Genomic DNA, 19,505 nt, shown 5'->3' with positions numbered 1-19,505 from the left:
AATAAAATGTCTAACACCATGTTTAATTTGTGTAGGAGAAAGGTTAGGTTTAGAAATTTCGGGATATTTCGACAGTAAATCGAAAATTTTTAGGGATTTATTTAATGTGGTTACTGAGTAATCAGTGGAAATAGAAGCGACATCACACTGGACACAAAGCTGTGTTACGCCATCAATTAATTTTTTCTTATTTATATCGATAAGTAATTTATATTTGTGAAGAAAGTCAGCTCCTAAAATACCTTTTGGAAACTGAAAATCACGACGTAATCCCAAATCAAGAGTTAGCGTTTTTATTCCATAAGTGGAAATATCTGTGGCATTAGCTGCATACAGTTTGTATTCAGTTTTACATTTATTCTGTGAAGTAGCAGGAATTATGCTTACGTCAGCTCCGCTATCAATAAGAAAGTGCAAATTTGGATCTTCGGTCACGAACGAATAAACGAAATTTGAGACAATCTTTCATATTTTCTGCAGAAGCGTTTGCCTCTGAACCTACTGCAGATTCGAGTTTTCCTGATTTTTGGAATCGTTTTTTACCCAAGCACAAGGTAGCCGGCATTTCTCTGAAATACATTTTGCTCCAAATCGAAAGTGATAGAAACAAAATTTGCCAGTAGTGTCATATCGTTTACGGGATCGGCTTCGAGATCGTGAACGTAATCGAATTACGTAAATCCGAGTACCTGCGTCTTGAGCGAATGGTTATTTGATCAATTTTTTGTTTAAGAGAGGTAATTCTTTGCAACAAATCATTTGCTGGAACGGAAGGAGCATTAGCACTAAATACTTCTGGTTTCCTATTCATATCACTAATTTTATCTGCCGTAGACGCTAACTTGGATACATCTTCATCACTAACTAATAATATATATTTTATTGAGTTAGTTTCTCCAGCCATAAAGTTTTGATTAGATTTTCAGACACATCTGTAGTAGCAACTGATCTCAACTTCTGCAAAAGTTGCCTTGGTTTCATGTCTCCAAGTTCGACACCAGTAATCAAACGTTTAATCCGTACATTTTCACTTTCTTTGAATAAATGTAATAACCTAATTTTAGCATCCGAATATTTCGTGGCACTATCATTCGTTACAATGTCCCAAATATTTTCGACGAACTAAAGTTCAAGCTGTGAAACTAAATAATTAAATTTCGTTTCTTCTGAAACGATATTACTAATTTTGAACTGAGCTTCAACTTGAAAAAAACCATATTTCCTGTTTATCAGTCCAAAAAGGAGGTATTTTTACACTCACCTTATGTAGCTCTGGTGATTGCATCGTATCTTTCGTAGCAGTTTCAGAAGAGTCATTTGTTCACATTTCGAAAAGTAATCAGGGTCACCACGATGTAGCCTTGGCTACTAATGCTTAAAATTAATTTACGATTAGGAACAGCATGAATTATAAACAAATAGCTAAGTTTATTGCATTTTATTTTCCAGCTATTCTACGAGCAACGTTTTGAAACCAAAACCTAGCAATCATGAATCAGAACTAGTTGCTATTCAGCATAAAAGAAATATAAATATGAATATTAACAAAATATTAAAGTTAATTTTATAAAATAATTAAACACATGAACAAATATATGAAATAAAAAATAATTATTTCTCATGCAATAACTGGGCCACTACACCGCTCTAACGGAATAGTACCTATATCTAATACACATAGTTTAAGCTGAATTGAAAATTTTGAAAAAAATTGTACTATTATTTTCACGACTGGAAGAAAAACAGTGCAACAAAAAAATTTGAAATTAGATAAGAAAAATTTTTGTTTGTAAATAATTTTAATAAAAGACGTTTGTAATGCCATGCATCACGTACATAATAATCATTTCTATTTCCCTAAATAAAGAATTAAAAAAAAACAGTGAAACGGTTGCTTTTCTCCCTTTTCAAATATTTGCATGTTAGTGATTCAATTACGAGCTTCTGCAATTAGTAGATCAGCAACAGATCTTTTGCAATCAGCCAGTCGCATCATTCTTTCAGAACAGATTTTAATGCAATGAAAATTGATTAGGATCAGATGCAGAGATTAGAGCATTATATGCAGTCTGAGGAAGAGGTAGTGTATACATGTTAAATTTTACAATAACTTTGTAAATAGTTTTCCTTTCAACTTTACAGATTTCCTGTAATGAAACGGTGGACTACGAGGGATCCAAGATTAAAACATCTTTCTCCAGAACAAGATGGCATTGACGAGGTATTTTTATTTGGTTATCATAAATAATGTGTTAGAATTCTCAGTAATAACGTTTCGCGTTAATGTTTCATCATCTTTCATGATGTTTACATGCCAAATGGCATTTAGTTTCTATTTATTAATTGTAGCAGTTGCAAATTCGAAACTAAGAGCACTGATTTTCCTAGCTGTAACCGCGGTACGTTCAATGTTTGTATTCAGGATTTGAAATTATTTTATCCCTTTTTTATTCGCTGTATATTTTTTACATTGTAGTAATTATTTCCACAGGTAAGAATAAAATTTCATAATAAATTTTCGCAGTATATTGACTATAAGATAAACGTGCCATATAAGTTTAACATACGTTATTTTTCTCCGAATGGCTGGTTGTACTCAAGGGTTTAAGTGTGTCAGAAAAGTTATTGTGTTCCTGTTCTTTGTGAAAATTTCATACGTAAACGCTAATCTTTAAATAACCATATAAATGTATTAGAGTGAAATGAAGAGTATGATAGATGTAAGGGGTTGAGTGATTATAGCTGTTACTGCAGTTGCTATAGTCCTCTCATTTAAGTGCTGTCAGTGTAATACAATAGCTCACATTTGTCTTCAGACGGTTGCTCTTTTGATATTGCATTTATCTTGTATTAAAACTGAAGCGGAGAATTCGAACTTTTCTTTCCAATGTATTATTTTAAGCCTTGCTTGTTGCAAAATAAATATCATCAAAATATTCCTTGTAAAAATAATAATTTTTTTCAAGAAGTGTTAATCAGTAACTCACATAACACATTTAAGTTTTTATTGAGAGCGTTTGGTTGATGTTTCTCATCATAGTTTTTTGTTTCAAAATACAACACAAGAATTTGTTGGGTGTGCTGCATTAACAATGAAGCTGATTATTATCGGCCAGGAGGTTGCAGCACACTCATGTATTATATTACATCACAAGAATTATTATTTGTATTTGAAAAGTATTGTAAGCAAACTAGTAAAATGGCAAGTAGAAATTATAGAATTAAAAATATGAAATCGTGATTTATAAAATAATGAAGTATTTATGATCTAAAGAGTAACAAAATTTACAAAAGAAAAGCTTAATATTTTTAAATGCTCGAGGTCACATATTTTTCCCAATTACAGAATGTTTACACTTATACATTCCTGCAGCATTTGTGCTTGCTAAAATTGTTAGTCTCAGTTTGGAATCTTTGACATCAGGTGGAGCTTTTTCTGTAGGAGTTGCCAAAAGTATTTTGCAGTGCATATTGCCAGAGAAGACCAGTTTCATCAGCACTGTAAATTTGTTCAAGAGATAACTTTTGACTATTAATGAATTCATCTGCAAGTAGTTCAGCAGCTTTAGTATCAGCTGAAGCATTTTCACCTGAAATTCTTAATTGCCTCATACCACGGCTATTTTTAAATTTGGTTAACCAACCTGTTGAATATGTGCACACGGTTTTTAAGTTCATTTGTTAGTGATATATTTTAGCTTGAGCCATTGATATTGGACCTGTCGATGAAATGCCCTAGCTGAGACGCTGTCTGACACATTTAGTTATTATTATGTCCTGAAATTTTAGTATATAGAATAATTTTTCTGTTGTTCATTGTGAGTGAGGTGTCGAGGTGCTACTTTGGTAGATGGTTGCACGGACTTTTGGCGATTTACGTTGGTGCGATTTTTGCAATCGTCAGTCATCTTGAAAAACACTGTTTTTACGCATAGTAAAGTATTCAAAATTAAAAAAAAATTAAATATCGTTAAAAGTAATAGGATTAATTTTTTGTTGAAAATGTTGTTTTTTAAGATGGCAGGCAAGTGTAAATAAATACATTTACTATGAGTATAAAATACTAAAGTAAGGCATAAAGAAAGTATCCTATTACTTTCATATAGCAAAAAAAAAGAACAAAAACACCGCTATAAAAACATTGTGCCAACGTTTAATTAGATTAAAATGTTACTGAAATTGAATATCGAATTAAAAACCATCCTACCAACTTTTAAAGGAATTAGAATATTATTAAATTCAAATACTTTAAAATACGTCATATGAAATATAATTAACATTAAAACATATGTGACAATAATTATCTCAGCAATTTTTGAAAACAGTGTATTAAATTTTTAACAAAAATTGCAGTATACAATTCTAAAATAAAAAAATATGTACTTACATTTTTTGAGTAATTTAACTTCTTGTTTATTGATAAGTACCACAAAAAAAATCGAAATCATAATTGAATCGTCTCTTTTAACCATCTTCATCTGTTATCCACATATCTCGTACTTCATTGAAGAAGTAGTCATTTCCTCCAAAAATTTAAAATAAATTTCCTCTGACGCTATTAACAATTTATAAATAAATCTTTGATTAGGAAAGACAGGTTGGTCAAAATAAGGTCTCAAAGGGCAATTTTTTTATTCCAATACCAATAATTCTTGGTAATTACCAATACCAACATTCATCTTCGAAACGAAGATATCCATTCCATTTGAAATCTGACGAATTCGAAGAGATGAATAATAAAATTTTAAAATGGCGCGGTAATGCACAAATATTCAGTAACCAATCAGGGAGCTGATTACATCATGTATAGAATTAAAATTATTTAAATAATCATTCATAATAAAATCATTTTTAAAACAAATGCAAAAATAAATTGTATTTTAATATTTAACAGCCATAAATAATGTTTAAAACATTAGATTAAATTTATAGATATTAGTAAAACCAATTACTTTTTAAGTAAGGTAACGTCATTGAATTACATCATCAACAGCATAAAATTATATAAAATATTATGGTACAACTCTAATATACACCCTAATTTCACCAAATGTGGCGATATGTGTTCTGCGCTGGTTTTTGGTGCGATTGCGTGTTCTATGGCAACCCTGTTGACGTTGAAAAATCTTTCGCTGGAGCTCGTTGGTTCGCCTCTGTGTCTGAGAAGATGGGAGGGAAAGATAAAATGGTAGTTGTTGAATTGAAGTTCGGCTAAAGGAAATATGGGTTGTTCTTTATATTATGGTAACTTGGCGTTTTTTTGGCGAAAATTTGGCGACTAACTCTCCTACAGCAACCCTCTATTTTTTTTTTCCGCCGCCATTTTGTCTTCACGAAGTAAAGACATGTTTCTTTTCTCTTTATCTACTGAACACTTCTTCCAACAATCTACTAGCCGAATTACACTTATGCTAGAAATTTTATCTAACAAAACTGCTTAATCATGACAAATATTCACTGCAAAATTGGGAAAAGTGCACAATACTATACTCCTTACGCGTTTTTCAAAATAACACATACACATAAACCATGTACACGCCGACTTATTTTTACTTAAAAAAACATCCCAGAATTGCACAAAAATGGCATTGTGCACACTCTTCACTATATCCATGTACACTGCTTTTTTCTCATAAATTAGAAAAATTTCACGAAAATACATGACAATTTTCTCAATCTTTAAACCCGGTAAAAAGAACATATATGAAATTACCTGATCGCGAAAAAGTATTTACCCTTTCCAAATATGAACATTTCCACATATAAAATAAATAAAATATCCAAAAACTTTTACCTCTAAATCATCTATTACATTATACACGTCACCAACGAATTCATACCGCAAGCATTACAAATACTTAGTATCAAATATTTAAATTATTTCCATGCACATTTACTTCAACTTAAACGTATATCAAATTCCTACAAACATAAAATTCACAAAATAACTATCATTTAATTAAAATATCACTAAACCATGTACACGTCGACTTATTTTTACTTAAAAAAAATCCCAGAATTGCACAAAAATGGCATTGCGCACACTCTTCACTATATCCATGTACACTGCTTTTTTCTCATAAATTAGAAAAATTTCACGAAAATACATGACAATTTTCTCAATCTTTAAACCCGGTAAAAAGAACATATATGAAATTACCTGATCGCGAAAAAGTATTTACCCTTTCCAAATATGAACATTTCCACATATAAAATAAATAAAATATCCAAAAACTTTTACCTCTAAATCATCTATTACATTATACACGTCACCAACGAATTCATACCGCAACCATTACAAATACTTAGTGTCAGATATTTAAATTATTTCCATGGACGTTTACTTCAACTAAAACGTATACCAAATTCCTACAAAAAATTCACAAAATAACTATCATTTAATTAAAATATAATTAAATTCAAAAACACTACTTAAAATATAAATGAGCACATACATTAAATTAATACATACATAAATACCCATTTCGAATTCACTTTAGTTACGGCCGTGGGTTTCCAAAAATTCACGAACACTGTTTCACACAACACAGAATAAAACCAAATACAAAATTTCCAGATTTTTTCCGGATTTCCCCCTTTTTCCGATTAAAGAACCGTAATTCGTCCATTAATATCACATGACATATCCCATGATCTCTCATTTCTCTCACACAAAATAATGCGTAATCGGAACTGAGTACTGCTCACATTATTACAAGTCCCAGGTAGTAACCTTTATCGCCTCCAAAATGTCGCCAAACTACCAGTTACCATATTGTAAAGATCAACCGAAATATGATTGTGGCTATCCTGTTGAGGGGTAGTGGGTATTTGGAAGTGTGGAAAGAGGGTCTGGGAGATTATTTTTAATGGCAGTGCATGATAGAAGTAGGGATTTGTGATTTTATTTATTTGTGAACCATAGTATAAATTTTCTGGATAGTGTGTCTGGCTGTCATGTAAATACGATAGTGATTACGTGGCAGCATGTTAATGACGGTATAAAATTTATATTTCTGCTATTCGAAAACGCATTAATTCATGGTAAGTGCATTTTATTTTATCCTTGTTCTTATGTTGTAGAATGTTATGTTCATTGGTTCTTTAGTATGAATTTCTGTCATTATTGTTGTTTTTTTAAATTGTTTGAAATTTATTTTAGTTTATTTTGTTGTTTAGTGTCTAGACTGTACAATTCGTAGATGTTTTTTAAAGTTGAAACAGAATGCTGTGTACATGGTATTATTTGAAATTTATTGTTGTTATGTTATTTTATTAAAGCGAGGAGTGTGTAGATCGTAGATTCCTTCCTTGCCTAAATTGTGCAATTTGTAGAATTTTTTTAAAGTTTAAACAGGATGCTGTGTACATGGTATTCTTTGAAATTTATTGTTATGTTAATTTATTAAAGCGAGGTGTGCGTAGTTTGTAGATTCGTTCGTTGCCTACATTGTGCCATTCGTAGATGTTTTTTTAAGTTAAAACATGTCGCTGTGTACATGGATTCTTGCCAAATATTTTTGGTTAGAAACTTTATGTTTTTGCTATCTAAATTTTTTGTTTTTGTTTTGGATTTTTAGCTAAATTGTGTGTTCAAAACGTAGTTTTTGCATGTGCGAAAAGCGCGTTTTTGGAGACATTTTAGGCTAAAAGTTCAAAATGTAAACAAAAAATTTAGATAGTAATATGGCAGCGTGAAGTTTCTCGCCAAAAATATTTGGCGAGAAATTTGGCGACTTGAGGGCGCATATCAGAGTAGTTCCAATATTATAAACAACAAAATTTTTATTTCAAATAAAAATGTAAAATTAAATTGATTTTTAATATTTAGAAGCCATAAATAATATTTAAAACACGGAAGTTATGCATAATAAAATGCATTATTTTTCTAATAAAATGACAACAAAGTATCGGTTACCATAAATAACTTATCCAGCAATGGGTTTACCATAAGTTGTATTGCTCGGCAAAAGAAAAATCGCCAAAATCCGTGCAACCGTCTACCAAAGTAGCACCGGTGTCGGAATACACACACAAAAAAAGTTCCTTTTTCTGTCTTCTTATGCCATACAGTTGACTTTCCAATGCCATACTCCCGCATAATTTTGAGATGGATATACCTTTATCCATATTTTACAGCAATTCCACTTTTTGTTGAATAGACATCAAAATATGCTTTCACTTTGTAGATCCTATTGCAGCTCCAGAATTAGAAACTAAACTAAATAATAAGCAGGATCAAATCAAAGGAATAGCGCAGCCTGCCGTATTGACTGAAATTCCTTGGCATCAGTAAAGTATAATTTTAGCCTAGATTAACAGCGTCTGTTATGCATTATTGGCTATGTATCACACTTTTGGCGATGGAAGATAAGTTGTTCCGTTAAATTTTGTCATGCTTCTAACATGTGCTGACACAATTAAGTCTGAATTGTATTATTTATTTATTATACTTTCGTCTATTTCTTCCACATGCTTAAGGCTTATGCAAGTCCTGAACAAATAAATTTCTACATATACTTAAGGCTTATCGAAATCCAGCACTAGATATCTTACAGTTTGATGCAGTCTCTGTAGGTCCTAAATTCTGCTACCAAGCGTCTTCTTACTTCTAAATTTTTGCCACCCCTAAATTATGGATCCCAGTGCTTTTCCTAAATTTGGAAAAAAAAAAAAATCAAAGGTCAATCAATTTTGTTGTTCAGTGTTTCTTTAAAATTCCCAAAATTTTGTCTTCCTTAAATTCTGCTGCCCGGTACGACCATACAAGCTCTGGTGCCGGTTCTGGGTTTATGTGAAAAACAAATCAGTTATTTTTAATTCAAATAGCACTAAATGTTATCTTTTGGCCTGTGAGTATCATTAATAAAACCTATTTTTAGCATATGGAAAGAAATGTTTGTTAAATTTTTCCTGATCAACATTTCTTAGCGGATTTAAACTTTATTAAATTGCTAACACAAAAAAAATTGGGGTAGAGTAGACTTTAAGGTACCCCTTGTATTATGGCGATGTTGTTGTTTGATTTATCACCAAGTTGTTGTTTCATTTATGGTAGCCTGAGTAGTTGAATGTTATGGAAACCCTATTGTGACGTAATAGGGTGCATGATTCTGGGAAATTTTGAATCATGGGATGTTTTGTAAGCGTTTTTGTGGTGTGTGTTAAAACCGTTTAGTTGGATTTGAATGGGTGTGTAGGAAGAAAGGCTCAGATGTGAAGCGAGCGTTCGATCAGAAAGAGTACCTGATTTGAAAAAAGTCATTTGAGTATGATTGATATTTTGATTTTTACGTGGCTCTGGGTGTACGAAGCGAACTCGAAAATCATGGTAAGTGAATTTTTGCTTTTGGTAGTGCTTAAATGTATAACATGTTTTTCCTCTTTTATGTTATTTTATTGTTTGGTTTAAAATGTATTTTGGCTTATCTTTGGAATATGAAAACAAGTAGTTTGGCGACATTTTGGTAAGGCGATAAAGGTTACTAGCTAGGACTTTAGCAGTGTACATGAATAAAGTCAAGAGTGTGCGCAATGCCATTTTTGTGCAATTCTGGGATTTTTTTTAAGTGAAAATAGGTCGACGTGTACATTGATATCATGTATGGGCAACATGGCAAGCAGTTTGTGATTCTGCACTTTCTCCCAATTTCGCACCTAATCTTCGTCATGATTAAGCACTTTTATTCCATAAAAGTTTTAGCATAAGCGTAATTTGGCTAGCAGATTGTTGGAAAAAAATGTTGAGTAAAAAAAAAAAAAAAAGAGCCTTTATTTTGTGAAAACAAAATGGCATCCAAACAGAAAACTAGCAGGTTGCTGTAGCAGGATTGGTCGCCAAATTTTCGCCAAAAAATTGATAAGTTACCATAATCCAAAGATTAACCTGTATTTTATTGAGATTATGTATTTTTTGTTTGCCTATATTGTAGAATTTGGTGCTTCTTTGACTTTTTAAGTGAAAAATATCGATGTGTACATAGACAAAGTAAAGGGAGTGTGCAATGCAAGTTTGTGCAATTCTGGGATTTTTTTTAAAGTGAAAAATAGGTCGACGTGTATATGGATAAAGTTAAAAGAGTGTGCAATGCCATTTTTGTGCATTTCGGGAGGTTAAAGTAAAAATAAGTCGATGTGTACACGGATACCGAATTTGTGCAATTGTTTGTCTTGTTATTTTGGCTTTGTGTAGCAGTGATTTTTGGCGCTAAAAGCCAAAATAAATTCGCAACCCAAAATAACGAGTTAAAGAATTGCACAAAATCGGTATCCATGTACCGCCAAAAATCGCCATGTTTCTCCAAGGGGTACCCTGAACTATACTTTTACCAAAAATTGTTTGGGCATCGCTGCATGAGTCATTACTCAAGTTGTCACGTGATGATAAGCATGCTGTGATGAAAGCAAAGTATAATAAATAATGATTCCCCAATTTGGCGTTTGGGATATAAAATATTAGTAGGTGTAAAAGCAATGATGTTTCTATGTAGAACATTTCGGTTTGAGATATATGCAAAGCAGATATGCAGCTATGGAGCTAAATTATTGATCATACAAATTTATGATAAATTAAGGTTTCTTCAGTAACAAGGTATTTATTTAGTGTCAAAGAATTAATTAGAAATTAAGAATTGGGACTCTCCACAGGTCTTATTACGGGGTAAAAATCAAATGTGCTTTCATGAAGCATTAAAAAATAAATAAAATTAAAAAAAAAAAAAAAAAAAATCTGAAAGCATTCAGATTTTACATTGAAAGCATTCAGATTTTACATTATGTCCAAAGGGACTTTTTAAAAATGTTTTATGTGTTACCTTTATTTATTAATATCATGTTCTTCGCGCGTAAACCATAAAATTCAATTCAACAGCAGTATCACAAAATAATTTAAAAATGAGCATATCTTTAGAATTTCCGATACACAATCTCAATCAATAGTAGAAATAATTTTTTTCTACTTTTATTTTCAATCTGGATAATTTAAAATCACCTCTGAAAGAAGTGTTACAATTATAACTTTTAATAATTAATAAATTAGTTACTTTATTTAAAATATTTCTTTTTGTATTGTATTTTAGGCAGAGATGACGCTAGCTGATACTCCAAACGAATTTAAATTGGATAATTTGCCTCGGGATCTTGTGTCTGCTGTAAAATTTGGACCAACATCTAACCAGTTCTTACTTGCATCATCTTGGGATGCAACAGTTCGTTTGTATGATGTTACAAATAATACAATGAGGCTCAAATATAACCACCAGGCTCCAGTTTTGGACTGTTGTTTTCAGGTATGAATACCTTAAATACTATTATATATGAATAATAGGTGATCACTTAATCCTTGAATGCATATAATCCATGCTTGTTTTTTTAATTCAAAGAAACAAAATCTGAATTCTTAGGAAATTCACCCATTGTAGTAGTTTATTGGCAGTTATTTATGTGTATATGAAAACAAATTACAAAGCAAGAGTATTATCTATATTTTGCTTATTTTGCTTAAAGAAATGAACTTTTTTCATTACTGAAATTTAGTATTTTCTTCATGTGTGTCAGTTCTCTTTTTTACAGTAAGTATGAATGATGAATTGCTGCAAGTTTTGTATTTTAGATGAGCCTTTACATTCGAATACATATTCTAATTTAAAAATTAATTTTGGGTGTCTGTGAATAAAGAATTTATTTACACCTTTTCAAACATTTAATTTAAACTGAAATCATCTTTAAACCTTTTTCTTTTGTTTATATTGACTGTGAATAGAGATAGATTCTCAAAAATAGCATATGCAAGACTTTCCTGTTCTAAAAAATGAAAAGTATTGTTATGTTTTTTATATTGATTTATTTAGTTTGCCTTTTTTTTATAGAATTAGTATTAAATTGTTTCATTTCCCCGTGCAATGCTGCACATGACTTATTTGAAGAGAAAGCTATGCCGGGAAAAATAAAAAATACTGGAGCAAGCACATTTAGTAAATAGATATCTCTTAAATGTACTCTTTTAATATCCATAAAAATCAAGAAGTTTTCATGCTTTTTAAAAAGCTTATAAAAACAGGATCAAAAACTCTCAATTCAACTTGTTTAGAAAACTGTTGGGTTGATCTTTACATTATGGTAACTTGGCGTTTTTTTGGCGACCAACTTTCCTACAGCAACCCTCTATTTTTTTTTTTTCCACCGCCATTTTGTCTTCACGAAGTAAAGACATGTTTCTTTTCTTTTTATCTACTGAACACTTCTTCCAACAATCTACTAGCCGAATTACACTTATGCTAGAAATTTTATCTAACAAAACTGCTTAATCATGACAAATATTCACTGCAAAATTGGGAAAAAGTGCACAATACCATACTCCTTACGCGTTTTTCAAAATAACACATACACATAAACCATGTACACGCCGACTTATTTTTACTTAAAAAAACATCCCAGAATTGCACAAAAATGGCATTGCGCACACTCTTCACTATAGCCATGTACACTGCTTTTTTCTCATAAATTAGAAAAATTTCACGAAAATACATGACAATTTTCTCAATCTTTAAACCCGGTAAAAAGAACATATATGAAATTACCTGATCGCGAAAAAGTATTTACCCTTTCCAAATATGAACATTTCCACATATAAAATAAATAAAATATCCAAAAACTTTTACCTCTAAATCATCTATTACATTATACACGTCACCAACGAATTCATACCGCAACCATTACAAATACTTAGTATCAAGTATCAAATATTTAAATTATTTCCATGCATGTTTACTTCAACTTAAACGTGTACCAAATTCCTACAAACATAAAATTCACAAAATAACTATCATTTAATTAAAATATCACTAAACCATGTACACGTCGACTTATTTTTACTTAAAAAAACATCCCAGAATTGCACAAAAATGGCATTGCGCACACTCTTCACTATATCCATATACACTGCTTTTTTCTCATAAATTAGAAAAATTTCACGAAAATACATGACAATTTTCTCAATCTTTAAACCCGGTAAAAAGAACATATATGAAATTACCTGATCGCGAAAACGTATTTACTCTTTCCAAATATGAACATTTCCACATATAAAATAAATAAAATATCCAAAAACTTTTACCTCTAAATCATCTATTACATTATACACGTCATCAACGAATTCATACCGCAACCATTACAAATACTTAGTATCAAATATTTAAATTATTTCCATGCACGTTTACTTCAACTTAAATGTATACCAAATTCGTACAAACATAAAATTCACAAAATAACTATCATTTAATTAAAATATAATTAAATTCAAAAACACTACTTAAAATATAAATGAGCACATACATTAAATTAATACATACATAAATACCCATTTCGAATTCACTTTAGTTACGGCCATGGGATCCAAAAATTCACGAACACTGTTTCACACAACACAGAATAAAGCCCAACACAAAATTTCCAGATTTTTTCCCGATTTCCCCCCTGTTCCGATTAAAGAACCGTAATTCGTCCATTAATATCACATGACATATCCCATGATCTCTCATTTGCCTCACACAAAATAATGCGTAATCGGAACTGAGTACTGCTCACATTATTACCAAAGTCCCATGTAGTAACCTTTATCGCCTCCAAAATGTCGCAAAACTACCAGTTACCATATTGTAAAGGTCAACCAACTGTTGTTTACTGTAGCGAATTTGCGGTGAAATCAGATTAGCCATCTATGTTTTGAATTCAGTTCTGTTGAATGTTTGAGTAGTTTAAAAGATAACTGCTGTGAGATATTGTAATATTGTACGCATATCTGTGGAAATTTAAGCATTTTGTTTTATTGGGATAATAATCAATTTTATTCGTTTTTCATCGGATTTGTGCATTCAGTTCATAACGAACCCACGCAACAATATGCTAATGAATAAAAAAAAATTCTTTTGAAATTCAGAATTTGGTTCTATATTTTAGGGTACCCATTGGATTATTGCCAAGTTGTTTCATTTTTGGGAACCTGAGTACAGTCAATTCCGGTTAATCAGACGACATTAGGAAGCGATTATTTTGGTCCTAATAACTGGCTGGTCCAATTACACGAATATGTCCTGTGTTGTAAGACGGGACATGCTGTATGTAGCAAACAGTAAATGTACATGTAAATCATATACTAAAATGTAATTATAACCTTTATTGTGCGGTACCACACATATGGCGAACATACATGTACAAACACATACGTCTTACAAACAAGAACTACACTCGGACGTTTTTCATTGAGAAAATTAATTTAGAAACAAATTCTAAGAAATGATGTTCATGATACTCAGCATGCAAGCACAATAAAAGCAAGTTCTTACTAAGTTCCAGTCAACATTTTAAGAACAGTATGAACAGAAGAATATGTCGCGGACCACCTGTACATCCGCTGTACGCAGCCGACTTGTGGCTTCTCTTTCGTATTCACTCTCACGTTTTTGGTCTGATTAAACGGAATTTTGGTCCAAATAAACGAATAATATTAGCCTTATATACATAGTATTGTTTCGGTTCTTTAGGATTTGGTCTGAAAAAGCGGCTGGTCTGATTATCCGGTGGTCTAATTAACCGTATTCAACTGTAGTTGAATGTTATGGAAACCCTGTTATGATGTGATTCATTGTAATGCGTGACTGCATTGATTTTGACTGATGGGAAAACATTTGTAAGGGCTTACTTAGGTATGGATGTTGGTTAGAAAGTACATTGCTTATTTTGTGCTTTACACCGTAAAATGCCTGCTGGTGGTATGATTAACCTGAAGTTTCTGTGCACTTTGAACGACTGGGAAAGAAAACATTGATTGACTGGTATGTAAATGAAGATTTAAATGGCTTTGTTTACCTCTTGGTAAATTACGCAGCGAGATTTAAGAATTTCGAAACTGGAGCTCATATTAATACTTAAGGTATGTGGGTTATAATAAAAAGAGGATTTTCGAAAGAAATGCACAGAGGATATTTTTCATTTTTACTTTTGTGAATTAATGTGGCGACATCAGTATACAGATTTTAGTTTAGATAATTGTGAATAGTTTTTGTGTGCTCTTAAGGAATTCTGTGTGTCACACGTATTGAAGAAACAAATTTTTAAATAAGGTAAGTCAATATTTCCTTTTCGTACTGTATAGATTATATAACATATATTTCCATTCTTATGTTATTTCCTTTGATTTATATTGCAATTTTTTGAGATTATATATTTTTTGTTTTAATTATGTTTTATTGCATTATGTTTTGGATGCCATTTTAGTGGGGAGGGTGTTGGATGTAAACAGGAATGGTGCCAAAAAAATAGCCAGTTTTCACCAAGGGGCACCTTGAATATATTTTTACCTAAATATTTTATTCTGCCTTTTTGAGTTAGTAATGCCATTAAACAAAGGCATATAATGTCACCAGACAAAAAATTAGTCATTCCTAGAGAAATCATGTTAATATTCATGTGACTGAACCTCTGGCCCTGATAATCAGCAGTATAATGATTAGTAATACCGACTGTTGTACCGAGGAACTTGGATTTGAATCTCAGAAAATTTATGGATGTTTGTAAAAATATAGTGTCCAAGCAGCACAGCAGCACTCCAGATATAGGGCAAGCTGAAAGTTCTCTTGAGAGATTGGTGATAAGAAGGCTTGTTTTGCAGCACGAGGTCAAAATTGGGGTGGAACTGCATGCACAGTTAGTGTCGCAGGTATTATAGTACTTGACATAATTTTTTCAATAGTTTAATTAAAATAACATAATTTAATTATTTAATATATACATTAATCATGATATTTGATAAAGTTATGTAAAGAATTTATTTAAAATAATGTATATAAACATGCCATAAAATTTATTTATTATTAAATATACCAGAAAATTCTATTTATTATTTTACTGAATACAATCCTGTTGACACTATATTATGTATATATATATATATATAAATATAAGCAAACCCAAAATAAATTTTTTACACATTTTTGTGGCAAGTACAATTCACCAGTGGCTGCTAATAATGCCTCAAATGTAAAGTATAAGCTTATTTTTCTGTTGCTGGAAGATGATAGTAAGTTTAATGAATATTTTACAAGAAAAAACCATTTTATTGACAGAATGCAGTTGCAAAAACTAGTTTGATCATTAACGCCGCAGCACGCAATGAATTGGAAGTTGATCTTTCAGCACTATCCTTATCTTCAGGGCAGATATTTTTATTCTTACTAAATGTAGTATTTCATCTCGATGTACTCTGTCTTTGATATGATTTAAATCAAACTCCTCGTCATTATAATTCGCTTCCAATAGTGAAGAAAGTGAAGAAAGGTTATTGAAAACGAAAAAATTTCGATTGACAAATTAGTTGGTATTCTTGACATAGCAATTATAGGACTTTAACAGCGGAACTTTGTAACTGAAGAAGAAATTATGTCTGTTTATAGAATTAAAAAGAAAGTATTGTCACATAAAACGAAGCAACTTAAACAACTTACATTGAAAGAAATATTTAATAAAGTAAACAAATAAGTATTAAGCTTTTTTTTTTGTAAATTTTGATACCCTTTCATAATTGTTCTTTATTTCATAAATTATGGTTTCATATTTTTAATTTTATAATTTCTGCATGCCATCTTACCAGATTTAAACTGATGATCTATAATCCGGAAAAATTGATAATCCGGAATCGCCGAAGTACTGACGAGTCCGGATTAACGACTTTTGACTGTACTATTATTATTATTTTCGTTGTATATTCTTTATGATATCCAGTTTTGTGCTCCTCGGTTAACATAACTTTAATCTTCTGCATTATTTTTGTATTATAATTCTCATTTACTGTGCTTTACATGTTAATATAATCTTAATTTCCTGCAATGTATAATCAATAATTTGCCAGCTTACTGCATACAGCTAATATAATTCTAATTTATTGTATTGTATAATTTCTAATTTCTGATCCCTCTAATGCGCTAACAACTCCATACCAATTTCACATCAGTTCCCTTACCCTTTCCTCCTCCTGTATCTCAACTCCCACTAACACTTTTAATTAATCAGTTAATTAAGTTTATTATTATTATTTCATTCCTCCTGCCACCTCGTCTGTAACTTTCCAACTCTTCAGTGGTTACCCCTATTCAGCAGCTACTTAAGTTATAATTTATTTATATTCAGTAAGTTTTATACTTCTTACCAGTCTAGAGTATTGCCAGCATTAGCAATTTGTTTGGTACTTTTTTGTTGTTGCTGCTGATGTTTAGCTAATTAGCTAAATTTACCTGTTTACAGTGTTGAATTGATTTTAATAGTCATAGTATTCACTCATCATTCCATTTTTTTAAAAATTACATTTTTGTTCTGCATTCACAATAATGCCACTAGCATGGTAAATATGTTATCCAGTTAGCATCGCTTATCTGCGACTTACGGTGCTAGTAATTTTCCTTGTGTTAGATACCAAGAGGTCTTTATTTTAGTACTCTATCTACAGTTCTCCTAGAAATTTACTACAGTACATGTGTTACTTATCAGAAATTTATTACAGACCTTGGCATTTCACATAGTGATCATAGTGTTACATAGCTCCAACCACACAAGTGTATCATGCCAGAAGCCGACACGTCAGTGCACCATAGCAACTTAGACACAGCTATGTTCATCAAATCGAAGCAATATAACTACGCTGGCAAAGTGAACTCACTTACTGAAGAAGCAAAATCAATTGGTACAACTCTCAAGAACAAACAATTCCTGTTACCTGCTGATCTCAGAGTCCAATTAACAACAACTCTGGAAGCTCTCCGAATTTTGTCCCTTAGAGGACTGTGCTCCGTACCATCAACAACTGATGCGAAGCTAACACAGATCAGGAGTTAGCCACCTCACCACCCATTGCCACACCTATTCCGCCTACTTACAACATCACGCGCACATACGCGCAAGCGACCTCACAATCCTATAAGCACACTCTGCTTGTTAATCTGAAATAGGGCACCAGAACAACCAGAAAGGAATTCAAAGAGAAGCTGAGTGCACAGTTCCCACTTCCCTCATTGGCCATCAAAATCGCGACAGTCCGTAACATCCAGAAGGAAGGACTAGCAGTCGACTGTGCCACTAACGAAGATCTCGAAAAGCTCACCCAGGCACTTCAAAGTACACAGGGTCGAGAAATCGTTAAAATGAGATTGCCAATCACTAGACTCCCACAGGTAGCAATCCACATCATCCCTCCTAATATCACTCAGGAGGAAATAGAGTGAACTATTGGCTCAGAATTTAAGATCTCCAAAAGCAACGCCAAAGTCCTTTATAGGTTAAAAGATAGGGGCAATGGCGTCAAGTGGATCGTTGAATGCCAACCCTCATGCAATCATCAAGATTGTATCTTGGCTGGCGGGCATACCGCATTGCTGAACATTTCAATACCCGTCGCTGCTACCGCTGCCAGGAGTTTGGGCATACCCAAGAAGGATGCAAAAACAAAGCATATTGCTCATATGGCTCAGGCAATCACAACATCACAGGTTGCAAATCCCAAAAGGCCACTTGCATCAACTGTGCGGATTACAACTACCGCACAAAAAGCAAATCACCCTGCAACCACCCAGCCTATGATGTCACCTGCCCAACATCAGCAGAATTAAATGCAGTACCACCTATGAATGATTCACAGAATTCCAGCAACGATATCCTCACAACAGCGATCACAGAGACTCCCAAGACAAATGGACCAATACGCTGTGCTCAGATCTATTTACAAAGAGCTCAAGCAGCTACCTCCCAACTGGTCCAGCATGTCATCACCTACAATCTGGACCTCCTTCTCATACAGGAACCATACTGTAAAGATCGTCGTGTAATCAGCCTTCCAACAGCCTGGGAAATTTTTCAATCACAAGCAAGTACGAATGATCAAGCCCCCAGAGCAGTTATCGCCTGTTGCAATCCTTCTTGGTCCCCTCTCGTTATCACACTGAAAAGAGACTACATCGCCATTTTACTCATATATAACAACATACAAATCATCGTTGCCTCTGTTTACTCATCCCCCACAGAAGACATCAGCAACGCCATCGTCAACATACAGGAAACCAGGGAAAGTATCCTTTCACACCACTCCTCCTAGGTGGTGATTTCAATGCGCATAACTCCATATGGGGTTACACAGACACCACAGTGAAAGGACAAGAACTCGAAGACTTCCTAGCAATCCAAGACCTGCAGCTGCTGAACGCACCAAACGCGTCACCAACCTATGATAGTACCTATGGACAGGGCTGGCCGGATCTCACCATATCTACAAGCAACATAGCATCCTTCATCCAAAACTGGACCATCTTAGACGAGGAAAGTGCTTCAGACCATAAGTACATACATTTTCAAGTAGACTGCGATACTTCCAATACTATCCTACGACGCTTTAAGTTACCAAGCAATAAGATTCATCCCCTCACCTCCACTCGCTTACTCAGCAAAGAAGAAAAGAACATTTACAA

At 32.6% G+C, this 19,505-nt stretch overlaps 1 protein-coding gene across 2 annotated transcripts in view; it reads left to right on the top strand.

Annotated features, from left to right (window-relative positions):
* The first annotated feature begins 2,156 nt into the window (after positions 1–2,156).
* Bub3 (mitotic checkpoint protein Bub3) overlaps positions 2,157–19,505 on the top strand; it is a 68,610-nt gene continuing 51,261 nt past the window's right edge. Inside the window, exons 1-2 of one of the 2 annotated variants that reach the window (XM_035352409.2) lie at positions 2,157–2,221; positions 11,079–11,288. In XM_035352409.2, coding sequence (XP_035208300.2) covers positions 11,085–11,288 — 204 coding nt within the window. In that variant the 5' untranslated portion in view covers positions 2,157–2,221; positions 11,079–11,084. Of the gene's footprint in view, positions 2,222–2,383; positions 2,492–11,078; positions 11,289–19,505 lie in introns of those variants that run through there. The other variant, XM_035352411.2, reaches the window with a different exon arrangement.

Source organism: Stegodyphus dumicola, chromosome 9 (assembly GCF_044657685.1).
Source record: "Stegodyphus dumicola isolate Sdum_Otavi_A_Nest chromosome 9, ASM4465768v1".
NCBI classification, from domain to species: Eukaryota; Metazoa; Arthropoda; class Arachnida; order Araneae; family Eresidae; genus Stegodyphus; species Stegodyphus dumicola.
The sequence above is the reverse complement of the archived record's forward strand: the minus strand, read 5'-3'. Positions and strand labels throughout refer to the sequence as shown.